This window comes from Apus apus, chromosome 8 (genome assembly GCF_020740795.1).
Source record: "Apus apus isolate bApuApu2 chromosome 8, bApuApu2.pri.cur, whole genome shotgun sequence".
Taxonomy (NCBI): domain Eukaryota; kingdom Metazoa; phylum Chordata; class Aves; order Apodiformes; family Apodidae; genus Apus; species Apus apus.
This window is the reverse complement of record NC_067289.1, coordinates 17,989,467-18,003,530: the sequence shown is the minus strand read 5'-3', so window position 1 is coordinate 18,003,530 and position 14,064 is coordinate 17,989,467. Positions and strand designations below refer to the sequence as shown.

Below are 14,064 nucleotides of genomic sequence, written 5' to 3'. Positions count from 1 at the left end.
GAGATTATATTCTTCCCTGAAAGAAGTTAGGCTGGTGGTTTAAAACAAGTTCACACTTTGGCCCTTGAGTAAACTAGAAATGAATGTTATTTGCACTGTGCACCAGTAAAAGTCCCAACCAGTCACCTCAAAGGTTGCCTTGCCAGCTCTGCTGTGGTAGCAATTTTTGGTAACAGCTTCTTTGAGAAGAGGAGCCACATGTGTGCATCAGACAGGAGCTTTTTGGTGAGATGCAGCAGCACTTTAGGGAATAGTGATGGATGGCACTATGGGATGGACAGACCATTGTGGGAGTGTAGGAGACAGATGGCCAGAGACCAAATGCTGCGTGGTGTGATTTTACCTTTGGGTGGAGCTCTGCGGTTGGAAAGACCTTGCAATGTGAATCGCTTTCTAGAAAGCGCTGTGCGCTCAAGGTTAAGGCTGGTGGAAGCATCAACTAGGAGAGAGAGGGAGAGGGAAGAGAAATAAGGAAGGAAGGGTAAGCTGTTCAGCTTAAGGGAAAGGAAAGGTTAGCACTGGATGACAACTAAAAAGAAATAAGCAAATAAATTTGATTTAGTTCAAGCCTCAGCAAGAGCTAATCAATTAGAAAGGTGGCATGAGGTCAGGGTGGTCAAACCAGCTGAGCCAAACAGAGCCCCAGCGTTGAGTTTGGCTCACTAAGTTTTAATGGAAACAACAAAAAACCAAACAAAAACATGTGAAGGGATATAGCTCTCATCAAAGGAAAATACAGTTTAGCAGCAAGCTCATTGAAAAGGATCTAGTGCCTTTTACTTTAAAAAAAAAAACCATCATTGTGGTTGGAACAGGAAGGCTGTAGGGAGAATTAAGAGAAGAAGCTTTGCAGTGCAGGACGTGCAGACAGCAAGTGTTGCAAGGGGTCCCACTTCTGCTATCCAGAGTCTGTCATCATCAGGCCTGTTGATACACTCAGCCTTACCTGATGAAGTCTTTCTAAAGCCTCCAAAGCTGGCACATGGTCACGCATTTGCTGGGATGCAAGGAGTGCCATGCCAGCAAAGCTTACTTGCCAAGCTCCTACATGGGTGAGCCAGCCATGCTACCTAACAGTCACCTTTATAGAGTTAAGTCCCAGATTGATTTAGGTCCTGAGACTCTGGCTTTGAAAGCTACTCAGTTACTTGCATTGCAGAAAAGAGGTGGACCTAGATCAAACCCCTACATCCATGCATTCCTGCCAAATTCTGCATCTGCCTCTTTCTTTGTGTGGGCAGGTAGCACGCAGAAGTTTTATGGCAAAGGAGTAGGAGAAAAGCCATGTGTTGGCCACCTGGTTCTGTGCTTTACGATTTAGCCACTACCTTTTTCCTCTTGTTTTCATACACTGCCAAGTGAAAAATCATTAGAGCCACAAATGAAGAGCAGAAGTATAAAGAGAACATGAAGAGACAGTGAATCCACACTTGACAGACAAGCAGACAGACAGACAAGATGTTCTTCCAAAGGAAAGTACATCCCATCACTTCCTGATTTGCAGCAAAGATAATCCAGGATCCAAGGTGCCTGTATGCATAGGTGGGTGTGAGATGAACAGATGTTAGCAGTAGAGAAGTATTACGTTGGTGTGGTTCAGCTCCTTCCAGCTGCTGAGCTGATGACAGCTTTGGGGCAAGCAGGTGCATCTGGTGAGGAACTGCTCCTGAGCAGCAGTTTCAGCTGTTGGGCTGCACACAGATACACTGGGAAACATTTTTGGCTTTCAGACTGCCTGTGTTGGCCTGAGAGCCATTTCCTGCCTCCCGCAATCTTTGTAAAGATACTGCAGCTCATGAAGAATCCAGAAACTGGTATCTAAAATATTTACTTTGTGTAGACCAAGAAAATCCACAGTATTTCATTACCACAAAGTCATGCAACAAGTAAAACAGTGCATGTGTATAGGGGGAAGGTGTATAATCTAGTTCTTCACCTATGCAATTATACCACTTCACTGAGGGACCCTTAGGATTCCACCAGTCCCCACATCTTCCCAGCACTGGCCAGCATTACACACTGGTCTCTAATGACATCTTGTCTCCACCTGAGTTATTTCAAACCAATTCCTTCATTCTGCAGGTGTTTCAAATAATCCTGGAAACCTTTTCCAAACATAATAAAGACTGGATCCTGATGGGCAAGCAGTTGAACATGAGCCTGCAATGCACACTTGTGGCAAAGACAACCAACAGTATTATGGGCTGCATTAGGCAGGGCCTTGCCAGCAGGTCCAGGGTGGTGATGCTTCCCCCCTACTCAGCACAAGTGTCACACCTAGAGTGCTGTGTCCTCTCCTGGGCTCCCCAGTGCAAGAGAGACATGGACATATTTGAGTGAATATAGTGAAAGACCATGAAGATGATGAAGGGATTGTAGTAGCTGACATGAGGAGAAAGTGAGAGAGCCTGGGATTCATCAGCCTGGCAAGAAAAGGCTCAAGGGGATCTCATCAAGTAAAGATGAAGCCAGATGCTTTACAGTGGAGCCTGGGGTCAGGATGAGAGAGGCAATGAGCACAAATTGAAATACAGGAAATTCCATTTTAAAATAGGAAAAAACTTTTTTTTTTTTTTACTGTGAAGGTGTTTAAAGGCTGGGACTGTGTCCCAAGGCAGCTGTGGAGTCACTACCCCTGGAGCTAATTCAGAACCCAACTGGGCATGGCCTTGTTTAGCTTGCTTCAGCTGACCCTGCTTTGCTAATTTAACTGCCCTGCCCCAGGTGGTCCCCAGAAGTTCCTGTAGGACCCTTCAAGATTTTAGTTTCAAGTCAGTGAATCTACCCATCGGGTCCACAACAAACACTGGTTTAAATGTGGATAACTCAGACACGGGTACTTATCCGTATGAATACAGAAACTGAACTAGTTTGCCAGCAGTGCCTCCCCCCTGTTCTAGAGAAAGGAAACGGTATTTTAAAATATTCTGCGTTCACAGCAACAGCAGCGATTTGGAGAGGATTACAGTCAGTAGGTGGCACGAAAGGGGCAGATTCGGCAGAGCCGCGGGCTCCTGCAGCCCGGCACAGCCCTCCCGGCAGCAGGAGCCGGCTGGGCAGGGCCCTGCAGAGGCGGGGTGGTGGGTGCCGGGCAGCGGGGCTGTCCCGTTGGCTCGGTGTGCCCGCCCGACCCGCCGCCCGGCGAAGGACCCACTGCCCGGCCCCGCAGGAGCCGCCGCATCCCCGGAGGATGAGCGGGGTCCCGGCGGAGCTGGCAGGAATTGCAGCGACAGCCCCTGGGGAGCTGCTCATGGGAAAACAGAAAGCAGAAGAATGAAAATCAGCATATAGGGCGATCCCACTTCCCACACTCTTCTGTAAGCTCAACCGGTTAGAAAACATCAGTAATTGTGCTGGGAATATTTTAAGGAGGTTCAGAAATTTCAAGTGAAAGGCTGCTTGGTAACTTAGTTTTTTAAAAGTTCATCTTAAAAAAAAAAGACAATTTTACGGAAACAAGTTTTCATCACTGGATTTTAGAAATGAAGAATCCATAACTTTCTGCCCAGAATGAAAATGTATTTCAAGGACAAATACGTTGGTGAATAACCCATTTTTCAAAGACAAACATTCCACTTTTTTTTACCATCTCTGTTTATAAAGGGCCCTGCTGTGATTTGAAGGCTGGTTTGGACACTCATCTCTTAAGACCTTGCAATTAATTATTTTTTAAAAAAATATTATTTTAAAAGTAGTTAATATTTTAAAATACTACCTAAAAGAGAGTGATGTTGAAAGATTTTCTGTTTCTGCTACTGCCAGATGAAATCCAGTTTTGCTTTAGTGTTCATTGTAACCTACATTGCACAGAATATATCTGTTGTATTTATGCCCTCAAATAATGGAGGGATTTTCTGTGACCACATGTGTTTATTTACACTAAAGTGGAACCTGTACATAAAGAAGGGAAAAGAATCTCTGACATAAAGCAAGGAAATCAGTTAGCAAAGTCCATAGACAATCTTAAAATTAAATATGGCTAGAAACCAACTTAGCCAGGATATAAGGGTTAAAATATGCATACTATTGCCCCCCAAATTCTACTTTCAATAAACACAATTGTATAAAGAGCACTGTAATGCATCAAAACTCAAACTCTAAAAATCCTAAGCTGGCAATGCTTTTTGGTGTTCAGGAAGTTTCATGGTACAGCCATTCAGCTTTGTAGCTGTATGTTAGTTTTAAACAACATACATTTAAATATACTCATCCAACTCCAGAAATAAGTGTACGAGAATAGAAGTATTAACCTTTGGAAGCACAAATCTCTCAGAACTCCTACCTCTCTTTTGTCTGGCGCTGGGACTGGAATTCCTGTTTTTGTTGTTAGATGCTTCCACATTTGATGTCTCGGATTTGTTTTCATATATACTGGATGACTTCCTGCTATACCTTTGGACAAGAGAAATACAAAAATAGTTACATTCCTGCTTAATGCCTAACAAAGCACTGAGCACTAAGGATTATTTTTTACCCTCAGATATAGAAGCCTAAGGAATAAAGGGCAGGTATTAAAATTCTGTGCACCATGGAAGTCTCCATCTGTGCAGGCACATATTGTGGAAAAAGCCATTCTAGCCCCTGCCTCCTTTCCACACCAGACAGTAAGGGATGTGCTTATCCTTGAGAAGCTTTTGTGCTGCTGCAGCACACTGTTCACTCATGTTGAGCCTGTTACCCACCAAGACCCCCAGGTTCCTTTCCATAGGGCTGCTCTCCAGCCAGGTGGGTCCCAGTCTGAACTGCACTCTTGGGTTTTGTGTTCCCAGGTGCAAGACTCTACACTTATCCCCACTGAACCTTGTAAGGTTCCTGCTAGCCCACTCCTCCAATCTCTCTAGGTCATCCTGGAGGGTGGCTCTCCCTTCTGGAGTGTCAACCTCTCCACTCATCTTGGTGTCATCAGCAAACTTCATCAGGGTGCTCTTGATCCCAACATCCAGGTCACTTAGGAAGATGTTAAACAGCATTGGGCCAGATATGGACCCCTGGAGGACCCCACTTGTGACCAGTTGCCAGTTGGAGGAGGAACTATTTACTGTCACCCTCTGGGTATGGTCTGTCAGCCAATTCCCCACCCACTGCACAGAACACTTTTCAAGGCTGTAACAAGTATGTTTCTCCAGGAGGAGGCTGTGAGGGACTGTATCAAAGGCCTTGGAGAAGTCGAGGTAGATGACATTCATCGCTCACTCTGCATCAAGCAAGCAGGTTACTTTGTCATAGAATTGTCAAGCCCAATTTGCCCCTGGTAAATCCATGTTGGCTTTTCCCAATCACATGCTTCAATTGACTTGTGACAGTCCCCAGGAGAATTTGCTCCATGACTTTCCCAGGGACTGAAGTGAGGCTAATGGGTCTGTAATTACCTGGGTCCTCCTTGGAACCCTTCGTATAGAAAGGGGTGACATTAGCCTTCCTTCAGCCTTCAGGGACATCTCCTGATCTCCAAGACTTCCCAAAGATTATGCAGAGGAGCTTTGCAACAACATCAGCCAGCTCTCTCAACACCTTAGTGTGGATGGCATCTGGACCCATTGATTTATACAGGTTAAGCTCCTGTAATAGTTGACACACCAACCTTTCCTTCACTGACAGTAGGTCGGTGTCTGCATCAACCTGGATTTTTGTTCCTATGGCTTGGGACCCAACAGCACTGGTAAAGACAGAGGTAAAGAAGCTGTTGAGGACCTCTACTTTTTCAGCATTGTTGGTAACTAGTTCACCTCTCCTGTTTAATAGTGGGCCAATATCATCCCTCTGGTTCTGCTTGTTGTTAACATATCTGAAGAAGACTTTCACTGCTGTTTAACATTAACATGTGAACTGTTATACATAACACTCACAGGGAGTGAGTGTTGCAAGGGAAGGTCCAAGATATCATTAAAAGCTTCAAAACATTTGGAACACCAGAGATCTGTGAGTACCTTTTACAACTATAAGGCAGCCTGAGACTCATTGCTTTGAATTTGAACCTCTGACCTGTTTCTGATGGAACTTCAGAGGTCTCTGTTACTTCCTGTACTAAATCAAAATGTGATTTTGCAGCCCAATGTCAGGTACAAAATGGGGCTCAACATAAATATGGGAACAAATCCAAAGCACACTCACATTTCCTTATTCTTTTTTCTCAGCTAGGCTGAGATAACTGTGGAACATGCAGCTGACAGAGTTAAGGATTTACAGCTGTGAGAGACACGAAGAAAACATACAAGCTTCTCTAAAACAGCATCTGCAGTAAAACACCAAGTGGTTGTGCATATCTATGTGCACAGGATATTTTTACATGGATGTATGACTGAAACAATCATTTCCAAGAAAGCAGATAGTTAAGCAGTTAGAACAATAGCCTATTCAAGTTTCATATGTTTAAACAGATTAGGAAACAATACAAAGGGATAATTTCATTATCACTGAAATGCAGTGGCCATCCCTTGAGAGTGAGATACAGCAGGAACAGATACCAGGGGGCATTTCATTTTAGGATTAAACACTGAAACTTTGGGGAAGAATTTACAGAGAGAGAATTTAAATAGATTGGCATTCAATAGCCCTCTGTATTAAGGGCACTAGCTTTAAGCTGTCTCTTGCAGATACCTCAGCTCCAGTCCTGCATCAGCCCAGTCCTGCCTTATCTATCTCATGGAATTGCAGGCCCAAGTGCTGCAATGACACCAAAAAAAGGGAAGGGAACATCTTTTCATTGAAGAGATATGGCTGGGGGAGGGGAGAGTGTTCTGCAAACAGATTTCCCCAATGTCACAGTACAGGTTTGACAGTTCCCAATAGTGTCACACATGGGCAACCTAGGAGGGGCTGCCTATTAGTTAGATAAAATCTCCATAATTAATTAGCCTCCAACCATTGGCAGAGCACTGATGATGCTGGTTGCTCTTTAGCTAGTATTATCTATCACTGGCTTACCTACAGCACCTTTCGCAACTGGGGCTGCTTAGTCTCAAGTCATAAACACAGACTATGCCCATATGGGTAGCTATCACTAAGTCCAGCTTCTTCCCTCCTCTCCTTTCCTCCGCCCAGCATCCCAAAACAGGCTGCAGAAGAGGTTCCACAGTCTGAGGAATTGTGAACCCACTCTTTTATGTCACCTGGTGCAAAGCCACCTTGTGCTGCAATTCCTCTGTCCTTGCTTCTCTCTGAGACACATATTACAAAGGGTCAAGTTGGCCTCTGCTTACAATAGCCAATAGGACACTCTGAACTTTGTTCCATTCATGAAAGCTCAGAGTGTTGTTCTTTCATGAAGACTTACCATACTCTTCCTACCCCTATAAAAACCCAGCATTGGGAGCAGAAGCATCCAACTTCTTCTCTGGCACAGCCGGCAGAGTGGGGACAGCAAGCACTTCCTTTTGATCCTTCTGTTTAATCCACTCCAGGACAAACAGCTAATCACATGGCCTTTCTTCCTTGAGTTAATTAATTTTCTGTTTAGATATTTTATAATTGTGCTCTGAAAATTCTCACTTTAAGAGCCTTATGAGAGGGACATACGTCTGGCTTGATTTGAAACATTTTTCTGATCGCATTTCATATTTTACTGGAATAATTTTCTCCTACCCCCAAGGTGGTTTTGCTGAAAGATTTTAATTCTTAAACCTTTTCAGCTTCAACCTTAAACAAAGCAAATGTAACCAAGCCTAGAGAAAATATGGTGCAAGATTAACAGCACTGCATCAGTTTAAAATGTCTTGCATCGAGTTGTACAACCCTCAAAGGCTGGCTGTGTTACCTGGGATCTCTTGGTTTGGTTGATCCTGCTAAAATTTGACAGTGATATTCCATGCCAACTTGGATTAAACTTGCCAGACAATTGAGTCATTACAAAACTTTGCTGACAGCTCCATTTAACATCCTGGAAATGTTCCAATGCATTTTGTCTAAACTTGAGTTAATCTGGAGCATATGGTTCTTCTGGAAAAACAAATTATCTTTGAAATGAATTCTGCATTGTGATATTTAGTTTCCCCATGAGCAAAACTTTTAGATTTATTTACATGTCTTTAAAGAATTTTAAGAGAATAAAGGAACTTTTTACCCATGAAGCTAAGCACAGAAAACTAAGAATTTATGCACTGCAAAAGCACAAAGGCAAGACAAAGCATGGCCCTGGTATGCCATGATAACTGCAGTTACCTGCTTGCATTGGAGGAATCCATTGGTGCATGATACACACTCTCAGTGATTCTTTGGTGCAGTTGACTTGCTTCTGTTAAAGAAAAAAAGAAATTGCTCCAAATTATGTAAGTTGCTCCCTTATTTAGGAAAGAGAGAGAGACAAAGAAGAGAGGAGAGATTTTAACTGCTGCTGCAACCAAAATGAAGTGCTCAAACTCGAAGAGAAAGCACATGGTGATCTCAAAGCCTAAAAACTTTGCTCAAACAGCTCTTCTGCCCATATTTTTAAAGTTATTTCTTCCCTTACCACCTTCTCTTTCTTTTGTACCACCTCCTAGCTCACTGCTCAACTTGAATCTAGAGAATGGACATTGTGGCATTTTTCCCAGAATAAAATACCACTTCTGTGGCCCACAGCTTTTCCTGGATTTAGCAGCACATGCACACACAGCCATCTAGCAGACTACATCCTCATCCTCTGAAAGATGCTTTTTGCTCAGTATCCTGGACAAACAGCAACAGTAAAATGTTACTTAGGTGGCATTTATTCACTCTTCTTGCATAGCTGTGGGGTAGCAACAGATTCATTTGTCCAGTAACTGCTGAGTGGAGAAACATGATTAAAAAGATGCTGACAACCCAATTTTTAGGGCCAGGAGAGTCTGACACTAGGAAGTGAGGAGGCAACAGAAGAAGGTCCCTTCTCAGATTGCTGAGATGCTTGGGCTATTGCACTCCAGAAGAAGATGAAATGAAAGGCGGACAAAGAGGCAGGGGCAGCACTGAAAGATTAAAGTCTTTTGTGGGTGGGAATGCAGGGAGAAAGAAGCACTTTGAGTAAGGAGTTGGAAGTAACTCTATTCCTAATTTTGGCAACTGATTCAGAGCCTTGCACAAACCACTTAAACTGCATCTATCATTCCTTTGCCTGCAAGAGACAATTATGTCCTTTGGGATCGACTCAAGGTGTTACCCAAAGCCTTCCTAGTATTCCATGGTCATCATACTATTCCATAGGGGTTGCATATACACTGTTTGTACTCTTGATGACCCATATGTTAAACTAATTATCACATACCTTTGTCCACCTACTTTGTCCTTTACTCATTCATTCATCTCAGCTGGTTCCTTACAACATTCCAAGTCCCTGTGCAACTCCTAATGACAGCCATTAAAAACAGCCCAGAAAAACATCTCCCTATTCCTTCTCTCATTACAATGCACAGTTGGAGAAATATCCAGTTTTGAATTAAGCACGAATTAAGGCCTCTTCTTTCATGAGTCATTTGGAATAGAAACAACTGTTTAAATTCACAAGACAAAGCATTTGCTTCCTGCCATCAATGTCGTAATAAAGGCTTTTATTCATGTGATCATTTGGGAACAGGCAAAGGGAAGAGTTGCAATAGCATCTAAGATACAATTTCTGCCCTCTGGCTGTTGTTCTGCTGGATTCACAATGAAGGGAAGCTTGAGTTTGCTCATAGAGTAGGATGAAAGTAATTCTTGGGTGTTCTCTAGACTAGATAAAATCTTGAGTAACTGGGTTAGACCAACAACTGACCCTGCTCTGGGCAGGACATTGGACTACAATGTCCAGAGATCCCCTGACACCTGAAATACTCTAGGGTCTTATGATGTTAAGAAAAAATAATGAAGACTATAAAAGAATAAATGTTTTTTAAACTTTGTCTTGGTTCCTGCATAGTTTTCTCTGGACAATGCATAGTAACTCTAGCATAGAGATCTTGTATGCTAGAAAGATTTCACCAGTGCTCATCTGGGTGACATACAAGCTTCATTTTCTTTGCCTAGAAATGCACATAGATGGTTAAGCACTCGAGCCTGTTAAACACATTTTCTCCATAAAATACTCTTCTCTTGTGTGGTAGCCTAAGTAAAGCCAGCTTTTGTATTTCAGAAGTACATATTGCAAACCATATCAGAGAGTCCCTAGATCAGGTCCTGAAACTGCACTGCTGAGAATCTTGAGTTCTTCCCTCAGCAGTTCCTGCTGAACTGACCACAGTGAAATTTGGAATAAAAAGGAGAAAGGATGAAGAATAATAGAAGATCTGATTAGTAAGCATTGTAAATACATATATTACTGTGGGTTGGATTAAATCGCTGAGGCTAACGTGCTTAGTTGTTTCCTTCCACTTAAGGAGGTTGCAAGAACTAATCGTCTTTGTGAAACAGATAATTAAAATAAAGGTGACCTCTAAAGTTAAAGCACAGGTCTCTACCTCAGACAAAGTCTGCTTAGGAATCTGAAGGATGTGGGTGGAGACGATTTGCTTGTATTGCTTTAAAGAGAGGTCTGTGTTTGAGAGAAGCAGAAAATAACAGGGCAAGGTGAGAAGCAATGCCAGGGCCCAGGAAAAGTCTGTATTGGACACAGCTGGGTTTTTTTTTGTCCTAAGTGAGTCTGAAAAATGGCTTAGGACCCTGTACATAAATAGAAAAGTATATCAAATGGTTTTCAGCACTGTGTTCTCTTACTATCCAGAACAACCTAACTGAATTTTGTCTGTCCTGGGTTCAACACCTTACACAAAAAAAGCATGTAATGATTTATTCATAAGTATTATATAATACTTATGAGGCTTTAATCATTCACGAGTTGGTCATGTCACAAGTTACCTTCATAGTGACATCTCTGTGAGATGGAAATGTCATTAATCATGTTTTAGAGGAGGTCACTAAGGTAAATAGATGGGATAACTGACTAACATTTATAACCTAAGGTGGGCAATTAGATTTAAAATTAGAAAAAAAAAATATCAAAAACCCACAGAGCAGAAAAACCAACAGGACAGAGAGGAACAGTTGTTGTGTCTGGTCACATATGTGGAAGAGGACCTTTTGTGTCAGATGTTGTGAGAAGGCACAGAGTGACAACTGGGACCCCATCTCCTCACATGCTGATGTAAACGGATGTTTCTAGGGTTGCCACTTGAGAGGGAGGACAGTGGAAAATCCCATTCCTCAGACTAACTGTGAATGGAATTATTATTCATGCCACTCATCCCAGCTCCATGCTGTCACACACAGCTACAGAAGGAAGGCAACGTTACCAGGTCTCGCTCTGTGTCCTACCTCTACATGCTTCCAGTTGTCCTGTCAGGACTTTGCGAATCTCTGAAATCCAGGTGTTTTTTAGCTCAACAGAAGATGCCTGAGAACACAAGAGGAGAGAGCAAAGCAGACCCTGTTAAAGCAAGTTGCCAGCCACTTGGCTGCCCCAACCTACACTTGCTCTCGATTTTCCCAAGAAACAGAACACTGTGGCCACCAGCCTTAAGGAAAGCACAGGGAGGATGCACTTCCCAAAAGGAAAAGTACCATGAATCTAAGGTCCTGTCCCTGTCCTGTCTAATGTTCCAAGTAATTTTTTTCCACTACTTTGTTTCCTGTTTTACACAAAATCATCACCATTTTCACAATGATAAATTGGTATTTTCACTGCCAACACCATGAATCTTCCAATGGCTATGGTTTCTAGAGTGTACAGGACAGGGAAAATAATCTGAAAAAACAGAAAACTTTCTTTAAAAATATTCAATTGAAAGGATGTATAGGCTTGGGGAAAAAGGAATGATTGTTACCTGAATGATATAGACCTCTTCTCTGCCATTATACCAGATCTCAAACTTCTTATTATCCCCTTTTACATTTTCTGTAATGCCCACAGTGCTCATCTGTTTCAAAATAGAAAAGAAGCCAGAATCTGAAAAATGTCAATAAACTCTTTGTCCTCTGAGAAGCATTTTTAAAAAGCTGCATTTACTTCTGCAACTTAGAGAGTCATTAAAAGTAAAATTCCCAACAACACAAAAAATTCAATATAATTTCAGGAAAATGTAAAAAAAGAGGTGAGCAAGGAGCTAAGTGCCTAAGTAGGCAAGGTGAAAAGGAACTGAAGAAAATAATTCTCTGTTTCTTAAATGATAGATTCTTAACCACAATTCTGAAGTTCAGCTGCTACTATACTTACCAGCTTTCCTACCTCCTTTTCCTACATTTATTCATCGTCCTTGTTCTAATTTGTCTCAGCACTAGATTTGAAGACTTAAACAACTTTGATTATGTTAACATTCCTGCTATCTCCACAGAAACTTCAGCCATATCTATGGATTAGTTTGCTCCTTGAACCAGGTTCCATTACCATTCCTGTCTGGTTACGCTGTACTAAGTTTGCAGCATTACACTTAATGACCCATATTAGCTGTCTGAAGTTACAAGTGTCACACCAATGTGCTTGAAGGGAAAATGTGGCCTACGTGTGAATCTCATCTTAACAGACAATACCCTGACTCATATCTGGAAGTGTGACTCTTGCAAATAAAGGGCACTTCTGCTGCACTGCAATTCATCTGGAGCTATTATTGTCACACAATGTATCTGCTCAACTGATGTCAATAGTAAAACTTGCAACAGAACTGAACTTGGAGGGGCTTTCAGGCAGAACAAGGAGAGATGCAGGTCCATTCAATCATGCTTCTCTTTATGCAATGCTGGGCAAGAACACACAAGTTGCCAGCTTGTACTGAGTTGCGAGACCCAGGTTCACATCTGGAGTTGCAGGACACATGGCTGGGTCTGTCGCCAGATCAAAACTAAAAATGGGAGCTTTCATTCACTCAGGGTTGCAAGATTGCTCCAGACATGCACCTTTTTCAAGTCTCCAAATTGAAACATCCCCATGCTGTAAGAACACCAGATTCATTTCTCTCCCCCACCATCATGACATTTATTACCTTTAATGAATTTTTAAAGCTGTACGAAGCAGTCTTCTCATGGCCATCTGAGTTCTCCTCCCGTTTCTTGCAGAAAAGTAGCATCTTTGTATAGAGGAAGAGGTGTCTCTGCATTGGTTTAAATCTAGCCAAGTCCTTCACCTTGTTGTGCCCCTTCTTGTGGTCAGTCCACACATTGAAGGAACCTTGCATCAACAGCTTGCCAAGCTCACTGACGTCCCCCTAGTAAGCAAGGAAAACAAAGAACCTACATGATCTTAAAACCAGGGAAATCCCAGGCACAGACCTTTCCCCTGATGGCATTTAATCTTCCAGGCAGAGGCAGTGCCTGGGCATCCCTCGTTTTGGAGAAGGGACATGTTACAGCTGAAATCCCATCTGCATAAGTCTGCTTGCCAGACCTTTATGTTTCTTCATGTAACCACTAATCCATTGTTTTCCATGTCCATAGTTCCCAGTTTGTCTCCGCATTCACAGATAGTGTCTAAGATCTGTTTCAGGACCTCTTTGGATCTGACACACAGGCTGTGCCTCTGATGACCTCAGAGGAGGCATCTTCTGACAAGAACTGGGATTCAACTCTCCTGACTGCAAAGCAGTCTGAAGCCCCTGAGCAGTCCAAAGCAAAAGCCTTGGCTCTAAGAGATCTAGGTTCAGTTTCTCCTCTGCTACAAGCTTCTCAGATCCCTGGGCAAAACCTTGGAAGATGCTTAGATGTCTGAAGAGAGACTGATGTCTAGAGGTATGGAGGTGTGTCATTCCCTCCCATTGCAAAATAGCCTTTAAACACTTTGTCTATAGTTTCTCAGCTCACCACCTGCAAACTATGGAATGCTGCTCAGCCTTGGGCAAAGAGGAAGCAAGTGCACCAAGGAGCCATACATCTTTGAAAGAAAGCAAAACTAAGCAGGAACCAGACCTTTCTAAATTAAGGCCTTTTCTGAGGACCAGTAGGGAAATACTTCAACTGATACAAATATTTGTCTCAGGTGCCACCAGCACAGACATTACAGCACAGTTCAGTACTAAGGAGTGTAGCATTGCATGGATAGAGGATAAGGGCACATCTCTATGGCAATGAGCTTCAGCAAATAATGAGAAACTATTATCCTAGCAGCAAGCTTTTCTGGGAGTGCTTTGTATGCTCATTTCAGGAAATAAGCTC

At 42.6% G+C, this 14,064-nt stretch overlaps 1 protein-coding gene across 14 annotated transcripts in view; it reads right to left on the bottom strand.

Annotated features, from left to right (window-relative positions):
- The window catches only part of MCF2L2 (MCF.2 cell line derived transforming sequence-like 2), a 169,320-nt gene that overhangs the window by 16,503 nt on the left and 138,753 nt on the right, over positions 1-14,064 (bottom strand). For 9 of the 14 annotated variants that reach the window (XM_051626403.1, XM_051626400.1, XM_051626413.1 and 6 more), the window contains 6 exons: positions 12,900-13,121; positions 11,748-11,840; positions 11,239-11,317; positions 8,158-8,230; positions 4,283-4,392; positions 344-439 (listed from right to left, as the gene is read on the bottom strand). In XM_051626403.1, the coding sequence (XP_051482363.1) occupies positions 344-439; positions 4,283-4,392; positions 8,158-8,230; positions 11,239-11,317; positions 11,748-11,840; positions 12,900-13,121 (673 nt within the window). The remainder of the gene's footprint in view (positions 1-343; positions 440-4,282; positions 4,393-8,157; positions 8,231-11,238; positions 11,318-11,747; positions 11,841-12,899; positions 13,122-14,064) is intronic. The other 5 variants (XM_051626406.1, XM_051626409.1, XM_051626410.1 and 2 more) reach the window with 2 other exon arrangements.